The sequence below is a fragment of the Coturnix japonica genome, chromosome 3 (genome assembly GCF_054131305.1).
Source record: "Coturnix japonica strain WE chromosome 3, WE-NBRP24, whole genome shotgun sequence".
In the NCBI taxonomy this organism is placed as follows: domain Eukaryota; kingdom Metazoa; phylum Chordata; class Aves; order Galliformes; family Phasianidae; genus Coturnix; species Coturnix japonica.
Window position 1 is genome coordinate 69,425,358 of NC_140665.1, and position 18,393 is coordinate 69,443,750.

The 18,393-nt window shown below is 38.1% G+C and overlaps 1 protein-coding gene across 1 annotated transcript; it reads right to left on the reverse strand.

Annotated features, from left to right (window-relative positions):
- Window positions 1-226: 226 nt before the first annotated feature.
- On the reverse strand, window positions 227-16,347 carry MANEA (mannosidase endo-alpha). The gene is made up of 5 exons (XM_015858851.2): window positions 16,261-16,347; window positions 12,535-13,132; window positions 8,071-8,180; window positions 6,218-6,294; window positions 227-5,534 (listed from the first exon to the last, which is right to left on the reverse strand). The coding sequence occupies exons 2-5, from the start codon at window positions 13,082-13,084 to the stop codon at window positions 4,898-4,900; spliced, it is 1,374 nt and encodes a 457-aa protein (XP_015714337.2). The 5' UTR covers window positions 13,085-13,132; window positions 16,261-16,347; the 3' UTR covers window positions 227-4,897.
- Between the last annotated feature and the right edge of the window lie 2,046 nt (window positions 16,348-18,393).

The window sequence follows — 18,393 nt, forward strand, 5'->3', positions numbered from 1 at the left end:
TTACACACTTCCAAGTCATTTAACTCAGCCTCAGGAGATGTAATACAAACTGGCCTAAAATCTTCAGGAGCGTTGTCTGCTTAAAAGAACTGATAAGCCTGCTGCTTCAGTCTAATATAATTGTACACCCATAATGTGACTGAAAAGTAAAACAATTATTTTCCAAACTTGGACTATTAAAAAAAAATACTATCAAACACTAAATGTCAAACTATTTAAGCCACACTTTTTGGGCACGTGTTTATTTTTCATTATCATATTCATACAGAACCAACTTTTTTTTTTTTTTTTTTTTGTAAACTCCACAGGGAATTAAAAACATTTCTTGAGTAAAAGGTAGCCAAACCTAACTTATAATTTTAAATCAATGACATAGTACTTAAAAAAATAATTACTTCAGCTATATGCACACATACAGATACATATGTATGTTTATATAATATACACAGAGAAACACATGTTTTACATATGCACGTAAGCAAATGCATCCCTGCAACAGTCAGGTAGGGTATTAGAAGAAACAAGTTATTTTATTTAATCCATGTTTAATACACAACCAAGATACTCTATTCATTCACAACAAAATCATATCTGTACAGCACAAAACTTGTAGGAGGTTCTTTTGCACTGCTAATTTTGTTCTAGATTTTCTTAAGGAAATTGAGAAATAAAAACATATCAGAAGTTTACACAGCATTTAACGTAGTGGTCAGAAGTAATAGAAAAAAAGGTGAAATACAGACACTAATGTAAGCAAGTAGAAGGCTGAGGATCAATACTTACAAACTCCCTTAAGGCTGGCAGTGACACTTTCAACTGATCTTAAAATGGCTATTAGGTTGCAAATAGTTTACTTCCTCTTTAGGATCTGGGTACACTAGATTCAATTAAAAATAATGATAATTAAAATAAAAAGCAACCACCACCACAAAATAAAAATACACCAACAGCAGCCCTGTCCATGTGCACAGAGATACATTCTGCTATCACCACAGTGCTAAAAACACATACTCCTGTAAAACCTTTTCCAAGAGCCACGTGTAAAATAAAATTCAAATTATGTACAGTGTATATATAAAGTTTCATAATAAAAATAAACATCCTTCTGTTTCCAGAATCTGTTAAGAGACAAATCACTGTGAAAAGAAAGGCACTAGGCAAACACGATATACCCTGGTACAGAATCTGTATTCACCGTAATTTATGCGTTGCACTGAAATAGTAACAACATATGCACATAATGTTTCCCTTAATACTCAGTACTAGTTTATAGATCCATGCAAGATAATACAAAGCCTGCTTTCAGAGATGCATTGAGCTTCACTTCTCAGACAGCTTGCAGAACTGAAACAATTTACTTGACCACAACTGACAGAAGCAGAAATGAACCCAGAGTTTCCTTTGAAATTAAGTACCCTCTCACCACTAAGGCTTGCTGCCTCAGAGACCATACATGTTTTCCTTCTAGGGACAGAGTAACTTCAGGTATCTCTAAACATGCAGAAGAATGTCAAAGTCTGATTATGATTGCAGTAGTAATCTATCAGCAGAAACCTAATTCTTATTCCAGTACTTGCAGTGATTTTTGCTCCAAGCATAGAAAAAATATTGGGTAGGCAGGTAGGGTAGTTCTAGTAGCTGCTATTCCAAGAGATCTCTTCAAATTCATTTCTGCTCTCAGCAGTATGTTTTTTCCATGTGGCATATTTGGACTTAAAAGCATATTAAGCACATAAAAATACAGTAACTACTCAGTAGTGAGAAGTTTCTAAGTACTCCTTTATTTCATATTTTGAGAAATTCTTACATTCTTCTAAAGATCACATTAGACACCTGTGCATCACAGCCCATATCACTTCGTATCAAGAGCTAAATGCTATCTTTGCAGCCACCACACAAGTTTTTCTAAGGAAGATACTCTACGCTGTTACCATAACTTATATTTTAAGCAAAGACAGATTATCGCAGCCGTAAAACACTGCACAAAAATTTCAAATGCTTCCATAAACTGCAACAAAAGAAGCAGCTTTTACAGACATGGATAAAAGCCATCACTGGCCAAAAAAGTGAGGAGCTTGAAGCTGAGTGAACAGTTCTTTTGACTAGTAAACAGTGCAAACAACTACAGTGACAAAAAAATGGATAGCAAAGTTTAAGAAGTGAAAAAGATTTGATCTTGAAAAAGGTCAGAATTCAGAACAATTTTAAAATAATATATTCAATATAGATATGCCACGCAGTTAGTCACTCCACCAAATATATGGGCTCTCTGGACTGCAAAGCTTAAAGGTATCAAAATTATAAAAACAAATTATATATAGCTATACCAGGGAGTTACAGTAAAGATGTATCCACAATTTTCCTTAATAAACAGAGAGGAGTTCACATGAAAGTGGTAAACTATTAACAAGTGCTTTAAATGTTTCAGACTCTATTTTATAGAAGTGGTCATTGCCGTATCTTCTTTAGCTTGTCCACCTGAGTGCAACTGAAGCAAAATAAGCTTTAGCAAATATTTCTGTTAGAAACACCCTTAAGTTTGCAGAGATGCAGCAGGAAAATGCAAAGAATTAATACTACTAAGAATGTAGTAACTCCAGAAGGACACTTTAAAATGCCAAGTTACACATCTGTAACCCAATTTCCACATTATTTTTCTTGAAAAAAAAGCTGAGCTGAGATAGGTGTGAGATACCTCAACCTTTAAATAATTGCAGACAAGTGATGAGAATTAATTTGCAAGTAAGTGTACATACACAAACATTTTTTTTTATAACAGAAGGACTCAAAAATACTGTACAAGGGCTGCTCCAAAAGTAATGTCTCCTATTAACATTGGCCATCAATGTCAGAGACAGATGTCACTGTTATGGCAACAGAGGTTGATCCTTCCTGTCAACATCCCATAATATTCTGTTACCATATGACAGATGGCAGCAGAGGGATAGTTTGACAGAATGGCATCCAATATGGAAATGTGAATGAAACAAAGGTCTGTCATTGAGTTCCTCTGTGCAGAAAAATGGCAACCACTGACAAGCATCAATGCTTGCTGAACACCCGTGCAGACCTAACAGTGGATGTGAGCAGAGTGAGGCATTTCAGCAGCAGCAGGTCACCTCTACTGCTGCAGACTTTTATGATGTGACACGCAGGATCCTGTTCATCATGGGCCAAAATACATAGCTGATAGTGGTGACACCGTTGAAAAGTGGTGTTTTTAGCTGAGAATTTACTCTGTCAAATAGTGTTATACTGTGCTCTTTGTATCTGTTGTAGTTTCCATGGAAACAAACAGGAGACATTAGTCTCAGAACAACCCATGTAATAACTTATTTATGTTTATTTGGAATGACACAAGTGTTTGGAATGAAAAAAGTACATTTTTCTTTTGTTTGTCATCTTCTTTTTTAATCACAAATTCTCACATCCGCCTTACAACTTCACGGACAGAGCAGTACAATTAACCAAGGAAGAAGAACCAAGAAGATCCTGCTGAAATTGAGAGGACTCTAGTGGTTACAACAGTTACCGTATATTAACTACAGAGCAAGATAAGCTTTTTTTTTTTTTTTTATAAAGCCACTTTGTTACAGATTACACACTCGCTGCAAATAAATGTATACTGTAATAATTTAATGTCTACTGTTCTCCTGTAAAGTCACATTTAAAAGTCCATGTTCCCTTCCCCCAGCAAACTCCCCTTCCAGAAACAGATTCTTGAAACAGATTCACATCTATGCAATTTGATATTTTCAAGCTGCAGTAAGAAAAACAAATAATAGTAGTAACTACAATCAAAAGGTGAGACTCTCAGGTCTAAAAAGAACTAATTTCCAGGCACACCACATTGTTCGAAATAGTATTAAGCAGCTTACTCGATCACTAACATGACTTTACTATCTACTCTTCGGGATTTTGGAAACACATGAAAATAGAAATCTGACTTCAAACTGAAGTGATGAGTAGTTGATGTCACTGCTATCTATCTACACTGCCCCCAAAATTATAAATGAAAAAGCATAAAATTACATTTATTGTATGACTGGCAAAATATTAGCATTAGAATCTTTGATGTTTTTAAAAGCAAATTAAATCTGTTTCTGTAGTCAACAGATAACATAACTATAGTTACTTTATTCCTGTATTTTTATATATTTTTTTTTCCCACTCTCAATTTTTGTTGTTGTTTTGTTTGGTTGGTTGTTGAGATTTCTTTGTTTTTTTTTATAATGTTCAGACATAGAAAAACCTATGCAAACTGGTCAGCATTCCAGTAACGTGCAAAAGTATGCAGCATGTACTGAACAGAACAAATACAAGTAAACTAGAAATATTTCAGTAGTACTCAAACATTCAAATATATTTAAGAATGAAAACTCACCAATGTTGCATCAGACATACATACAGTGTTTTTTTTACCACAAAATAACCATATAATCAAGAGCTCCCAATGTGCAAAGCATAAAAACAGTAGCTGTAGATTAGTCCACACGCTACTGACATGCATCCTGCAAAAAGCAAGCTATTGAGATTAAATTTAGCTTCAAGGATCATTTAGATTAGAAACAGAAGAACATGAATAAAGTATACAAATTTCTGTCAAATTTTTGTACTACTTCAGTCATGTAGTTATCCCATGCAGATGTTCTTGAAGCTCAGCATGCAAATTACTAATTAAAATAAAGCATTCTTGAACTACAGTAACCAATGAGAGAGATGCCAATATTCTCACACTTTTTTTGCTCTTCACAATTCAGTAGTAGTGCATTTAAATTAATGCGATATAGTGATTTAAACATACCCACAATAAAGGCATTTCATAACAGATTCTTCAGCTCTCAATTTCTTTCTCACTGTATTCAATATGCTAAGAAACAACTGCAGTAGAAATAGCTCACATAAGCCACTGCTCTTTTTCTTTTCTGTACTTCTCAGACCACTTCTGAGTGAGCTCTAGGTAAACATTTGGTTTATGGGGCTTATAATCAAGGTAAACTATTTGTCCAGTCTTTTTGGGGACAGCTTTTTCAATCTGCGTACCCTCATGCCATTCATTGAAAGATGTAATGGAAATAATTTCTGGTCTCACCAAAAGGGCTGCATTAAAGGCAGTCTCATAATATTTTCCATTGACACGATTACGGGTGTTGTGGTTGTTCCACGGTCGGATACTGGTGTCAATATATCCTGGTCCCACACTTGGAATAAACATTAAGTTGTTGCTGTCACAAAAGGCTTTTAAACTTGCCCAATTATGATGAGATGAGCCGTAAGAGAACCCATTTGTGGCAAAGTACGTGTACATTCCATCAAAGCCACTTCTGTGAATATCATGTTTGTGTTTTTCTTCTACAAGAAGAGCAATGAATAACGCATCATATGGAGTATTTCGAATAGTCTGGGATCCAGATACAGTTAACAGATTTGCCCATATTTCAGGAATTGTTACATAAGAATCATAAACATAAAACATGGGAAGAGATCGGCCTGTGCTGGTCTTATGCCTGTAAAAGGCTGGATGGGCTCCATATCTACAAGGCAAACAAGTATCATTAAAACAAAATTTGCCATTTCGAAAACACAGACTTACAAACTGAACTGAAGATCTCTTTTTTTCTAATAATAATAATAATAATTTAAAAAGACAGTGCATGTGCTTCAAAACACAGAAATACATATCCATTTTCAATCCAGTATCTGTTACAGGATTGAATAATGAATCTGCAAAGATCACTATTTCTAGTAATCAGTATTGGTGTTAAACTGTGATATAGGCATTAGTTTCTTCTGAAAGGCAAGACTGTAAGTAGCACTGATGAACAAAACAATTAATAGCTGTACAAAATTTGTCAAGCTGAATTAAAATCATTAGAAGTCAACATGTTATGACTCACTGATTATTTGTCACTACAAAAATGCATGTCTAATTCATATGGTTGTGAACTTAAACTGCTTTCATCTGAAGCATCATGTCTCATGCTACAAATGAATACTGCAAGCAATGTACATTTGAATGTCTAAACACAGTTCATGCTTCAATATTTAAAACAGCCTCCTGAGTTTTAGTGCCACTGAAATGTGAACCACATTTCTTGAAGCTTTCTTAAGTCTCAGTACACACTCTGAATAGACTCTTCCAGGCTCAAGATAACATACAGACCTTTCCTGAACAAATATTAAGAATACACAAAGGAAACATTTTGAAAACACTCACTTGTCAATGATGTATTTGACATTGTGGTACATACTGCGATCATCTCTATCTTTGTAGGGCTCAATATGAAAAGTGACCTGAAAAATGAAAGATAGTAAAGCAGCACAAACAATATATTATTGAATATTTGGGCACTGTGTATTATATGAAGCAAGTACTAGTCATATTAATTTTTTTCTGTTCATTCTAATGTAAATAAATTTTAAGATTAGTAGCTTCAGATTCAGGAAAGTCTAGTAGTAAGAGTAAATATTTCATTATTATTTTTTCATTAGTACTAAACATTGCTTTTGTTTTCCCTCAGCAGTAGGGCATAGTAACCATGCTTCTCAGAACTTCACACTTACAGCAGAAAGTAACAAATGAAACAAAATATCATCTATTTGAATGTCGAGTAATTGGTTAAGCAGCGAATTTCCACTTGACAAGTTCAAACTGCTATTGATAATAAGAGTTGCCACTGTCAAACTAAATTTTAAGACAGAGTATGTGAAAATTTAAATGATATTAGCCTTGTAACTAAATCTAATCTGCTGAATCCCTGCTGCTCTAAATTCAAGCTTGGGGCTTATGGAATTATTTATCCTACATTTGTGAAGACACATCAATGTAAAAATCTTGTTGTTTTTAACTATACAATTGAAGGGAGGAGTACATTACATTAATCAAATCGACCAGCCTTTCAAGAAGCAACACTGGAGTACAATGCACTTAATGAAGCATTCAACTACTCTGCAACAGTAGCAAATTTAATTACAGTGCCAGACTATATAGAAACACACCATTACACTAAACTACAAGAACTAACAAGACAGGTTGAGAAGTGCTTTAATATACATTATCTATCAAAAATAAGCAAATCAAAGGTACAAATTTTAGCAGTTTTATTTTTTAGTGGATATGTTTTGGTTTTTTTAATGAAAACATCATCTTTTTTCTTTGCTGTTTTTGGTCTACAGATGTTATTTAACTAAATAATCATTTACTTGTGCAAGAATATTAAAAAATACTGAAAGTAGAATTTAGTGACTGAATCTTTACTTAGTATCTGTATTCCAGTAATTAATCCATGCAGTAACAGCAGCTCCATCCATGTTCTTATTATTACCATAATGTTTAAGCATTTTCCTTGGTAGCCTATTTGAATTTTGCCTTGGCTCTTTGAGTTGCCTTGGCTCTTGGCACTTGAGTGCTAATGCGTTCTCTTAGGGAAAACCAAGCTTCATAAAGTGATCTGAAAATTTCCAGGGAAAGATAGTTTTAAAATAGTAAATTATTAAAAAGAAAGAAAAGGAAAATTTAAAAAAAACTGTAACGTGTTGCAGTGCAATTCTCATTGCAAGTTTGAAAATTACTTATGTATCTCATTTAATCTTCCCACTTTCCTCTTGTCTGACAAGGAATCTAAAGCTGCTTCTAATAACAGGAAATTTCACTGTAAATTTGACAACTGAAGCAAGAGCAGATGAACAGGGTATTTCAGTTCCCAAAACAGCCAGCACCCTTCCAAGATGAAATGCATACAGCTGCTTAGAACATGAAAAAGTAAACTTTATTATCTGGAAAGAAAAATGGCAGTGCATGTTTTCTACATTCCCCCAAACCTCTCCCCTTTCTGCCTACCCAAGGTAAAAATACAAGTTTTACTTATTTACATATAAATATAGTACAGTGCAAGAGTGAATATACCTACTTTTGGAACTCTCAACATTGCAGCATAATAGCAGACAGACAGAAGCCACAATTATCTCACAAACCTTCCTTGCTCAGCATCATGGGTCAAATGGAAGAAACTTTCACCACGTTTTACATTCCAATGCAGTCCTATTTTATCAGTCTTATAAATACTTTACCTTTAGATTGTATTTGCTTGCATAATCCAAAATAATAGGCACCAAATCATCAGTTGGTTCTCCATTTTCATCAGCCATACCCGGTGGGTACCATGAAAGTGCTATTACACCTGAAAAATACAAAGCACAGCTTTCAAATTGTATATTTAAAGTGTAACATGCAATCAGTTTGTCATGAGTTGTAATTATTATTTGATGTAAAATCTATATAATGTAAATGAGAATTTAAAATTACTTTTTAATCAATTGTGAAATCTCAGCATTCTCTTTCTTTATTGCTGAAGGAAATCAACAGTAAAAACATCTGTCAGGAGAACAGGGGAACACATTTGTATCCAATGCCCCAAGCGTAACATTTATAGACATTGCCTTCCACACTCTAGCACGGCATCATAATGCCCAAGTTTTATTAACAGGTGTTGGAGAAGGCTCATGTGGTATTATAGCTGTGCCACGGTACATTAGAGAACACCAAGACACACAGAGCTAGAAAACACTCCACACATGAGGGCTAAGCAGTCATCAAAGAGATTCTTGTGAAGATTTATCCCCTACAACACTTCACTTCTGCATTATACCTCAGGCCCTACTACAAAATAATCATTTCATACTGGAAACAGTGATCATAATTCTGCGCTCCTCCTTCTAGACACAAGCAGTCCCTGTGCTGTAATTCACCGACAACAAAAATGCAATGCTCCTACTTTTCAATTTTTCTTAATGTTTTCCTTTAAAGCAAAAGGTGTCATACCTCATCAGAAAGGCTAAAACCTTTCCCTTGAAAATGAAATGCTGTCAGATTAAAAAACAAGCAAGACTGCTTAGGTATACAGCTGGAAATAATGTAATATGTCAATAAGACAAATGTATATGATACTGATTTAAGAACATTTTCCTAACAATATCAAATTAAACGTGGAACAGTAAGTCAATTGGGTTCTTCTTAACTATCTAAAGATTGAAGTATGTAAGTCAGGTCACAGACAAACATTTAGAGCATATACTTCCCTTTGACTTAACTAATATTGTAACTTTCCTGACAAACAACTTCAAAATGAAGTCCAAAATCATTCAAAAGAAACCATCACTTGAATGAACATGCAACCAGCTTCTAATGTCAGAGACAGAAATTTCACCTCAGCATACAAAGGAGAGGTTAATTCAACTACTCACAGCATATTCCCTCAAAATTTTATTAAAAAAAAAAAAAAAATAAATCAAAAAATGCACTATCATGAGCAACAGACAGTTCAAGGACAAGAAAAATGCAATAGTTTACTGCATTTTATCACCCTATCTTTTATTTAACACAAGAGGAAAGGACAAAATTCAAGACATTAAGAACAAAAAGCAGAACAACAATGCAATCATGGTATATTTTTCCAAGGTATCTTTCATACAACATCTGTCAAGAGCCTCTTCTATCATGTTAAGAAACAAGGAGGAGTTCAGGAGAAAGAATTTTTCAAGGAACCTAACGCACATTTTGTCTGTGAAATAGTTTTTTTTTGTTGTTGTTGTTCCCCCCCCCCTTTTTTTTTAAATAGATGTAGGTTACTCTGAAAATAACGTTTCCGATTTATTTCCATGGAAACTAAAACAGATACAAAGAGTAAAACAGCTCTATTTGACAGAACAAACTCTCAGCTACAAATCACTCTTTTTGGACACAGTCACCACGATTAGCAATGGTGAAATTTGTAAACATTGGCATAAATGGAGATGACCCACTGTTGCTATTGCCACTACTAAAACACATCACCCACCACCTCACTGTGCTCACATCCACTGTTTAGTCTCCATAACTGTTCATTAAACACCAATGAATGTGAATGGGTGTGATTTTTTAAGCAGGGAAGAAGTCAATGGCACACCACTGCTTCATAGGCTCCTCCATGCCTGACACCAGGACTGAGAAGTCTGTTTCTCTGCTGCCATCTGTCACATAGTAAGAAAATAACAATATTGGTGGGGAAGTTCAACCTTTACTTCCATACCATCAACATTAACCGCTGATGTCATGGGTCAACAGAATAAAATCAACAGCATAACTTTTAGGGTGCCTTTGTCTAAAGGTAGTTAGTATATGTACTACACCAGAAGTACATTTTTCATCCTTTGAACATACACAGCAATTGTTCTTGTAAATTAATCCACCATCATAGCTCCAACAGACAGACAAAGTGTTAAACACATCCCTGTGATAACAACATCCTCATGCATCCTTAGAACAGCATGTGGAATCAAGATCCTCTTCAAAAATTAAAACGGTATGGAAGGCCCATAAACTTGCCTCAGTGTAACCAAGAGCATCAGGAAAGTCACAGAAACTAAAAGCCTTTTTTTCTTCTTACCAATCAAATCATCACTTGTGTGAAGACAAAAATGGAACTACATGTGACTTTGGCCATCAACAAATATAGTTTAGATCTCTGTTTCTACTTCAGGCTTTTCCAACACAATTAAGGTCTCCATTAATGAAAGAAAGGTCCTTTATTTCCTAGTGCAGTTCAACTTGGTTTAAAATACACACAGCACAAATCTGTTTTTGACGCTACTTCTCTCTTTGTCTACTTGACTATCCAAGAAACTGGGAAAGTTTACCTAGATTATGTAGCTAAGGTGAGTATGTAATATGATGAGTAACACAGGTCAAAAAAATGTCACCATAGCATATTAAATCTGAGGCCAGTTGGAGGAAAAAAATCATAGTAATCACTCCATAATAGCTATGGATATAATTTACATTAAATCTTTATATAACAGAATGAGATTTTCATCATGAAAAATATGAGCATTAATTCTATCTAATTTATGACATTTTCCTCCCAGTACTACTCAAAGGAGAAATGACATTTCAATTCTATGAATTACTGAAGTCTGTTATCGGATACCCTATTAAAAGCAGACCAAAACTCAACTCCCTTTTTGCCTGTCTGCTCAGGAAACATGACTCATCTGCCTCTAAGTTGTGGGCCAGTGGAATAAAACAGAAGGCATCGCTTTCAGAGTAGCCCCCATATTTTGTTACATATTGTAAGAGGAAAGAATCACTTCAGGAGATTAAGAATCTCCTGATCAAACAGAGTTTGATCTGATCAAACAAAGATCATCGCAACATTATAAAACCATAGTACAGTCACTCAAGGTAAATAAAGGCCTTCAAATCATACTGCAATAAAAACACAGCAGTGCAAAATAAGAAGTTTCGCCAAGCAACCTGAAGAATAAAAGATGAACACAACACATCCTGAAGCTAAGAACAACACATGAAAAACACTGAATGAGACTCCTTCAGCTTCAGTCTCTTATACGCCTCTGTGAATCACACAATATTGGCTGAAAGAATCATTTACTTTTTTTCCTTTTTCCCCTCTCATAAGATTCCTGACAAAGACTCTCTAAAAAGGAAAATTTATTATTTGATAAACATAAAACACAGTAAGGCTAGGATTAGGAATTGGCTAAAATTGCAGAAGAAACTATAAGCAGTAACTTGAGTACACAAAAAAACGAAAACAATATTAATCATATATTAAAAAAATGCAATACTTGCATGAACCTGAGGAAAAAAGTAAATTACAGTGATCAAAGCTAGACTGAAAAAAACCACTGATTTCAAATGTAGTTAAATCCTGTTAGACATGATTTAGCACCGTGAATGATTCTATAAGCTCTGGTCATACTGCCTCAATACATTCATAGATGCTTTTTAGAGCTTAGTATTTGAATACGTAACGCCTTATTTTAAAGATGATAAACGTAGTACAGGCATAAAACAACAATAAAGAGAGAACAAAAATGCAATAAATATTATTTTTTATATATCCCTTTAAGAAAGGGATCATCAACTCATCATGGCAGGGGAAAAAAAAAAAAAGAAGTATTTTTGGACAAGGAAATAAACCATTATTAGCTACACTAAAACGATCCTACTTGAAGGTAAAAAATTTAGGATTAGACACTTCTATAGCTAATGAGACCATATTGCATGAAATAGATTCAATAAAAGCTACATCCTACATCTTTCTGACACAGTTAACACACCATTGTTGTAACACAAGTATTCGGAAGCAATTCCCCTATTTGAACAGACTGCTCTATTACCTTGTCAGCATGACTTACTGAAATGTTATTAAAACCTAAGAATTCACCTCCAAAAATAAAATATGCAGACAGACAACATATTGTAACAACAGTTTCTGTATTGTCTACACACGTTAACAGTGCTTAATGGTTTAAGTCATGAAACATATGCACCTAAAAGATTACAAATAGAGTTCTTAGCTTTTATGGCTCTGATGTTCAAGGTTTTGAGTTAGGTATTAAAACTTAGAAACAGAGACATACAGCAACTTCACCCATTTCCAGAATTATAAGAAAGAGAAACTGGTCAGCTGTGTTCATTCAAATATTTAAGGCTAGATAAATGAAAAACATGCTGAAACATTAACATTCATTTACCAATTGAAGCTGAAAGCATTTGTTTCATGTGAGCTTCTATGACAGAAGTATCTTTGGAACTGTAAGATCCAAGTTCAGGATAAAAATTGGCTGCAATGTCCTCAGGAGGATTATGTCTTCCCTTTGGATAATTGTTTGCAATTTTGGGATCCCAATGTGGCAACAACGGATGGTTCCAATGAATGTATTTACCATCAAACTGTGGATTCCCAAACCAACTATAATAGAACACGTGAAAGTTATAATTAGGAGAAGACAGCTCTCCTTCCAACTTGTTCGCTGGAGGAATGGATGCTTTCATAGTATTGACCACGGCAGCATGCATGTTACTGGTCTGTGTTACAGTATCCCCTTGAACCTTATTCAGGGAACTTCGTTTACTCTCTAAGAGCTCTGTCCGTTGTTGAAGCTCAGGTAATAAACCAAGTCCAAATGGGTCCCCAAAGCCAGCTCTGTCAGGTCTCAGAGTCTTCAAAGCCATCATTATGGAGCAAATAAATAAAATAAAAAGCAACAAAATGATGCATGTTCTTCTGCGAAATCTTGCCATGATGTCATACTTCAGAATCCACTAAAATCCATCCAATTTTGGCGGCAACTGATAAAACAGAAATATTTTGAAGTCAGATTTCATACTGTCTAGTAGCATAGTTTTTTCATTAAGTTTCTATATCATAGAAATACCACAAATCAATTATATGACACACACTGCACTAATTGCAACTTACCCTAAAGGATTAAAGTAAAGGAGAACAATCAAAAACACTTATGTGTTTGAGAACACACGTGAAAGACTAAAGTTCACCACTGAACAAGCACAGATTTTATGTAGCATCTTACTTTCGGACTTTGTTCTCTTCCTAACTTGATTAAATCCCATCAAATCTTGGTTATATTATTTCAGAAGTCTTCTATTTTGGTAACTTTGACCAGAATAGCAAAGAAAATAAGAAAAAAGCAGAAGCCATGACAACAGAGTAATGTAAAAGAATAAGAGTAAGAAACAAACTGAGATAGTGAGTGAAGTACAGTTTAAGTTCAGAATACAGGTTTGTTATCACTAACTGCTTAACGGAACAACCACTCTTGTTAAGTCAAGCAACTCATTGAATAAATATTTTTGGCCAATTCAACTTCATACCGTTGTGCTTCTCAACTTTTCATACCTAAAATTCAAATCTGTTGGATTACAAAAACAAAAATCAGCATAGCTTTAAAGATGTACTTCAGGCAGAAGGGCTACAAGGTGGCAGCTGATAACCTGTTAGTACGCTATGACAGCTGCAAGGCACTTTCAAGTGCACAATCCCCAGATTAACTTCAAAGTAAAAACAACAGCACACAGCAACATTTCAGCATTGGAAAAAAAGGAAAGAAAAGCAGTATAATAAAATTCCTGATTACTTCATAAATAGTTCCTACTCAACATTAAACAGAAGAGAATCAGAGAACATGGTGGGAAAAAGAAAAAAAAAAATCAGGTGGGAAAAAGAAAAAAAAAATCACAATGGTGTGGAACATGATTAAGAACTGGAAGATCTTAGAAAAAATTCTGATTATTAGACATAGCATAAAAGTGTTTTTGTGTTTCTGTAACTGACATCCAAATGGTAGAATCTGACAGACAACAAAAGAGATGCCCTTTTATTTTGTGAGAGATCTGACCCAGCTGAGCACGTATAACAGTAGTAACGCCAGGAAATAAGTTAACAGCACAGATAGAAGAAGGGAAATAAAAGAAAACAAAGCAGCAAATCTTTAACAACTGCACTCTGAAAACACATCCTTTGTACCATCAGGGAAAATGATTTTACAGCTTATGGTACTTCACTTGAGATTTTTAATTTGGCAGTCTTTACATCCCTTTACATCAAACTACCAACATGTTTTTATATAGCACACATTCCACCCCTAGGTCTTAAAATTTTAGCAGAAATTATTTGGAATTTTCTCCTACTAATACATTAACTTTAGAAAGACTTGCACGCTACTTCTGCGCTGTTTTTGAGACATTTTCTATCTTCTAATTTACCACACTGCGCCTCAGAAATTTAACTAAGTTCTCTAAAGGATCAGGTGTTTGCTTTTCTTAATTACTTTTTCCCCCCACCAGAAACAATGTCATTTAACTGCTTGAATGTCTTAATGAGTTTCAGTTTTCTTAACCCAGATTATACTGACACAAAACACATTTTCCTTTCTTCCCCAATTATTATTTTATCTCCCTTCCTCAGTAAAGAGATTTCACATCATTAGAGATACAGACTTTAAGCAGAACTTTTCCAAGGTCTTTCCCCTTTACTGAAGAAATCAGCCTTTTCCTTCTTTGCTTGACATATCAGATATGAAAGTCCTACCCCACTGTACCAGGATTTCACTATATTTACGATTCAAGTACATTAAGAAGCAAGCAGCATACACACAAACTTTACTTCCATCAGAAGCTTCTGATCTGACTGGCAGCAGGACAGACCGTGGTCTATCACAGTATATTATGAACCTCAAATATAATGATATAGAGGTGTAAAACCGAAGAGCAAAGGTTATAAAATGTATACATGATACCTAACCTAACAGATGGTGTTCTGCATACCAACACAGTTGCAGTGTCATAATTCAGCACTGGCATACATACTTGTGCTTTAACATCTGCACCAAAGAGTTACAGGTTGCAATGTTTGCAATATGTCATTTAACCCTGTTCAGACCTACTCTTTAAAGACAGTGACAGGCAAAGCATGCTCATCAGCATTATTGCCACAGCAAAGAAGTTAACATCAACAAATATCAAAGCTTCTCAGCTAAGGTCTCTAAACTTCACTTTTGCTATGATTTCCCAGCTGCAAGAACCTGAAAAGCCTGAAAGAATGGATCAGACCTAAGCAAAGCTGAAGCCTGTAGGCCTTCAAAGACTTCAGTGTTTTGCAAACAGGTTACCCTTGATCCTGTGCTGCATTCTGGGACCACCATGCAAATAGGCACCTGGAAACTAGGAGAGTGGTTAGGCCTGGAACAGGCTGCCCAGGGAGGTTGTGGATGCCCCATCCCTGCAAGTGTTCAAGGCCAGGTTGGATGGGGCCCTGGGCAACCTGATCTAGTAAATGTGTATGTTTGGTGGCCCTGCCAGGCAGGGGGGATGGAACTACATGATCCTTGAGGTCCCTTCCAACCCGGGTCATTCTGTGATTCTGGGAAACATCATTTCAGGTGCCAAGTGACTGATCACGTAAGGTTCAGTACACTTCTCCGGGGGCTGCTAAGGTCTGCACAACTCCTATTTATGTAACATGTTCCAGTTTGGAGAACACAACAGAAAAAGCAACAGAAGCTGACCTGTGAGGTGTGAAGCCTTTTTTTAGCAGCCTTAGTAATAGAGATACAGGGATATTTCACCAAAAATCATCAGCATTACAGTCTTCAGTACAGGTTTTCTCAAAATAAATAAATAAATAAAGGAAAATAAAAATAGTAATAAAGAAACAAGCCCTGAAGAGACGACATCACACAAAGCAAAGGGACGATGTACAGGCCCCCAGCACTGCCAGGTCGCCCATCAGCAGCTACAGCCTCTCCACGTTCCCTCCAGCCCCGGCGAGCGCCCCGGTCCGGCTCCTCGTCTCCTTGCCCCGCCCCGGGGGCTGGCAGCGACCCCGCCGCGCTGCTCCCCGCCCAACCCAGCCCAGCCCAGCCCAGGACAGGCACCGCGGGCAAGCGGCCGCTACTTACCGGCCCGACGCAGGACGGGCCGCTAACGTTGAGCGCTCACATCGCCGGGAGCCAGGCCCTCACCTCTCCGCACGGATACGCATGCTCGAGCGGGCACGCATGCGCGGCGGCAGGAGAGGACCGGAGGTGGGGGCTGGTCCGTGGCTCGTCCGATGTGTATCGATGGGAGCAGGCCGGCCGCAGTACCGGAGCTGTGATTGGGAGGGACATCAGCGATCATCTAGTTACACACACACACACACCCCTCCCCCAGATCACAGAATGACCCGGGTTGGAAGGGACCTCAAGGATCATGTAGTTCCAACCCCCCTGCCTGGCAGGGCCACCAAACATACACCTTTACTAGATCAGGTTGCCCAGGGCCCCGTCCAACCTGGTCTTGAACACCTCCAAGGACGCGGCATCCACAACCTCCCTGGGCAGCCTGTTCCAGGGCCTAACCACTCTCCTAGTGAAGAACTTCCCCCTAACATCCAACCTAAATCTTCCCTCTTTTAACTTAAAACCATTTCCCCGTGTCCTGCTATTGTCAGCCCTTTCAAAGAGTTTACTCCCCTCCTGGGTGTAAGTTCCCTTCAGGTACTGAAAGGCTGCAATGAGGTCACCCCGCAGCCTTCTCTTCTCCAGGATGACGAAGGTCGTGTTGTGTTGTGTTGTGTTGTGTTGTGTTGTGTTCCCAGTGAGCCACTGTGCCCCTCCAGCTCGGCTTATTCCGGACCCCCACCATTCTGGTGCTCCCACATGCCGCCACAGCACAGCTTGGGATGCGCAGAAGGCACCAGAATGGCCTGCATGGCTGTGAGGCCAGCACAATGCTGGAGATCCAGCTGGACAACGGCGGCGTGGGGGGGTACCTGGGCGACGACTATTGCTCGGGGTCGGTGATGTCGGAGCGGGTGTCGGGCCTGACCAACAGCATCTACCGCGAGGAGGTGGTGAGGAGCTGATGCCGCTGGTGGTGTTGGTGCTGGAGAACCTGGACTTAGTGCTGACCAATAACCAGGAGCACGAGGTGGAGCTGGAGCTGCTGCGGGAGGACAACAAGCAGCTCCTCACGCATACGAGCGGGAGAAGGCGCTGCGCAAACAGGCTGAGGAGGTGAGCCGGCCCCAGCGCCACCGGTGCCCAGCCTCCATCTTGTGCACGGCGTCGTGGGCCGAGGATGCGATGTGATGCGATGTGATGTGATGATGTGACAGCTGTATTGGCACAGCAGTATCCGCATCGCAGGCCGCACTCCTGGCCATGCTCCATTCGCTCCATCCGCTCCTCCCTGGGCCGGGTGCGGCCGACGGGGAATGGCAGAGGAAGGAGGAAGTTTCAGTTTCAGCCCTGGATGGATGTCGTTCTGTGCCCACAGAGGTGCTTTGTGCCCTCGATGCTGAAGCAGCACCCAGAGCTGGCGGTGGGTGCAGGGCCTGAACTCTGAGCCACAGGGAAATCAGAACAGAATGCAGTCAGTTCTGATTGTCACCTTTTTGACTCGGCTTTAAGACTCAGTGCAGAGTCTCAGAAATGCCCCCAGAATAACAACGAAAAGGAGCAGTGCTGGAAAGGAACAGGGTTGGTTTTAATTTTTGTTGTTGTTTTAAACTATACAATCAGGCGATGCTGTTACGCCGTCATGTCGGACAGGTCCAGAAGGAGCTCATCCACATCCTCATCATCCACATCAGTTTCTCCTTCCAGTTCTTCTTCTGTGAGCTCCATCAGAAGCTCCTCAAGGTCGTCATCTTCAGCGATGGCTGCTTCCCCCGCCCCTGTGCAGCTCAGCTGCTGCTTTTCTGCCGCTTATGAGGAATGTGATGTAGGGTTTGATTCCTCCAGCTGTGCCGTGGGGTCTGCGTGGCTTCCCTGGAGCAGTTCCAGACTTGTGGGAAGGAAGAGAACAATCTACGTGACATTTCTGAGATGTGCTTTCAGCTCTGAGGTCTGTAGTTGACCCTCCCGCCCCTCACACCCACATAGCGATGGTGATTTGATTAATCTGTGGCTGCCTTTGGAGTGAAGGAAACCAGCAGGTGCCTTTTTCATGGTGCGGATTTATCTGTTCAGGTAGAGCAGTTTGAGTCTGGCAAACAGGGGCTGGGCCTTGTAGCAGAAACACATTGCCACCCTCACTGCTTTGACTGT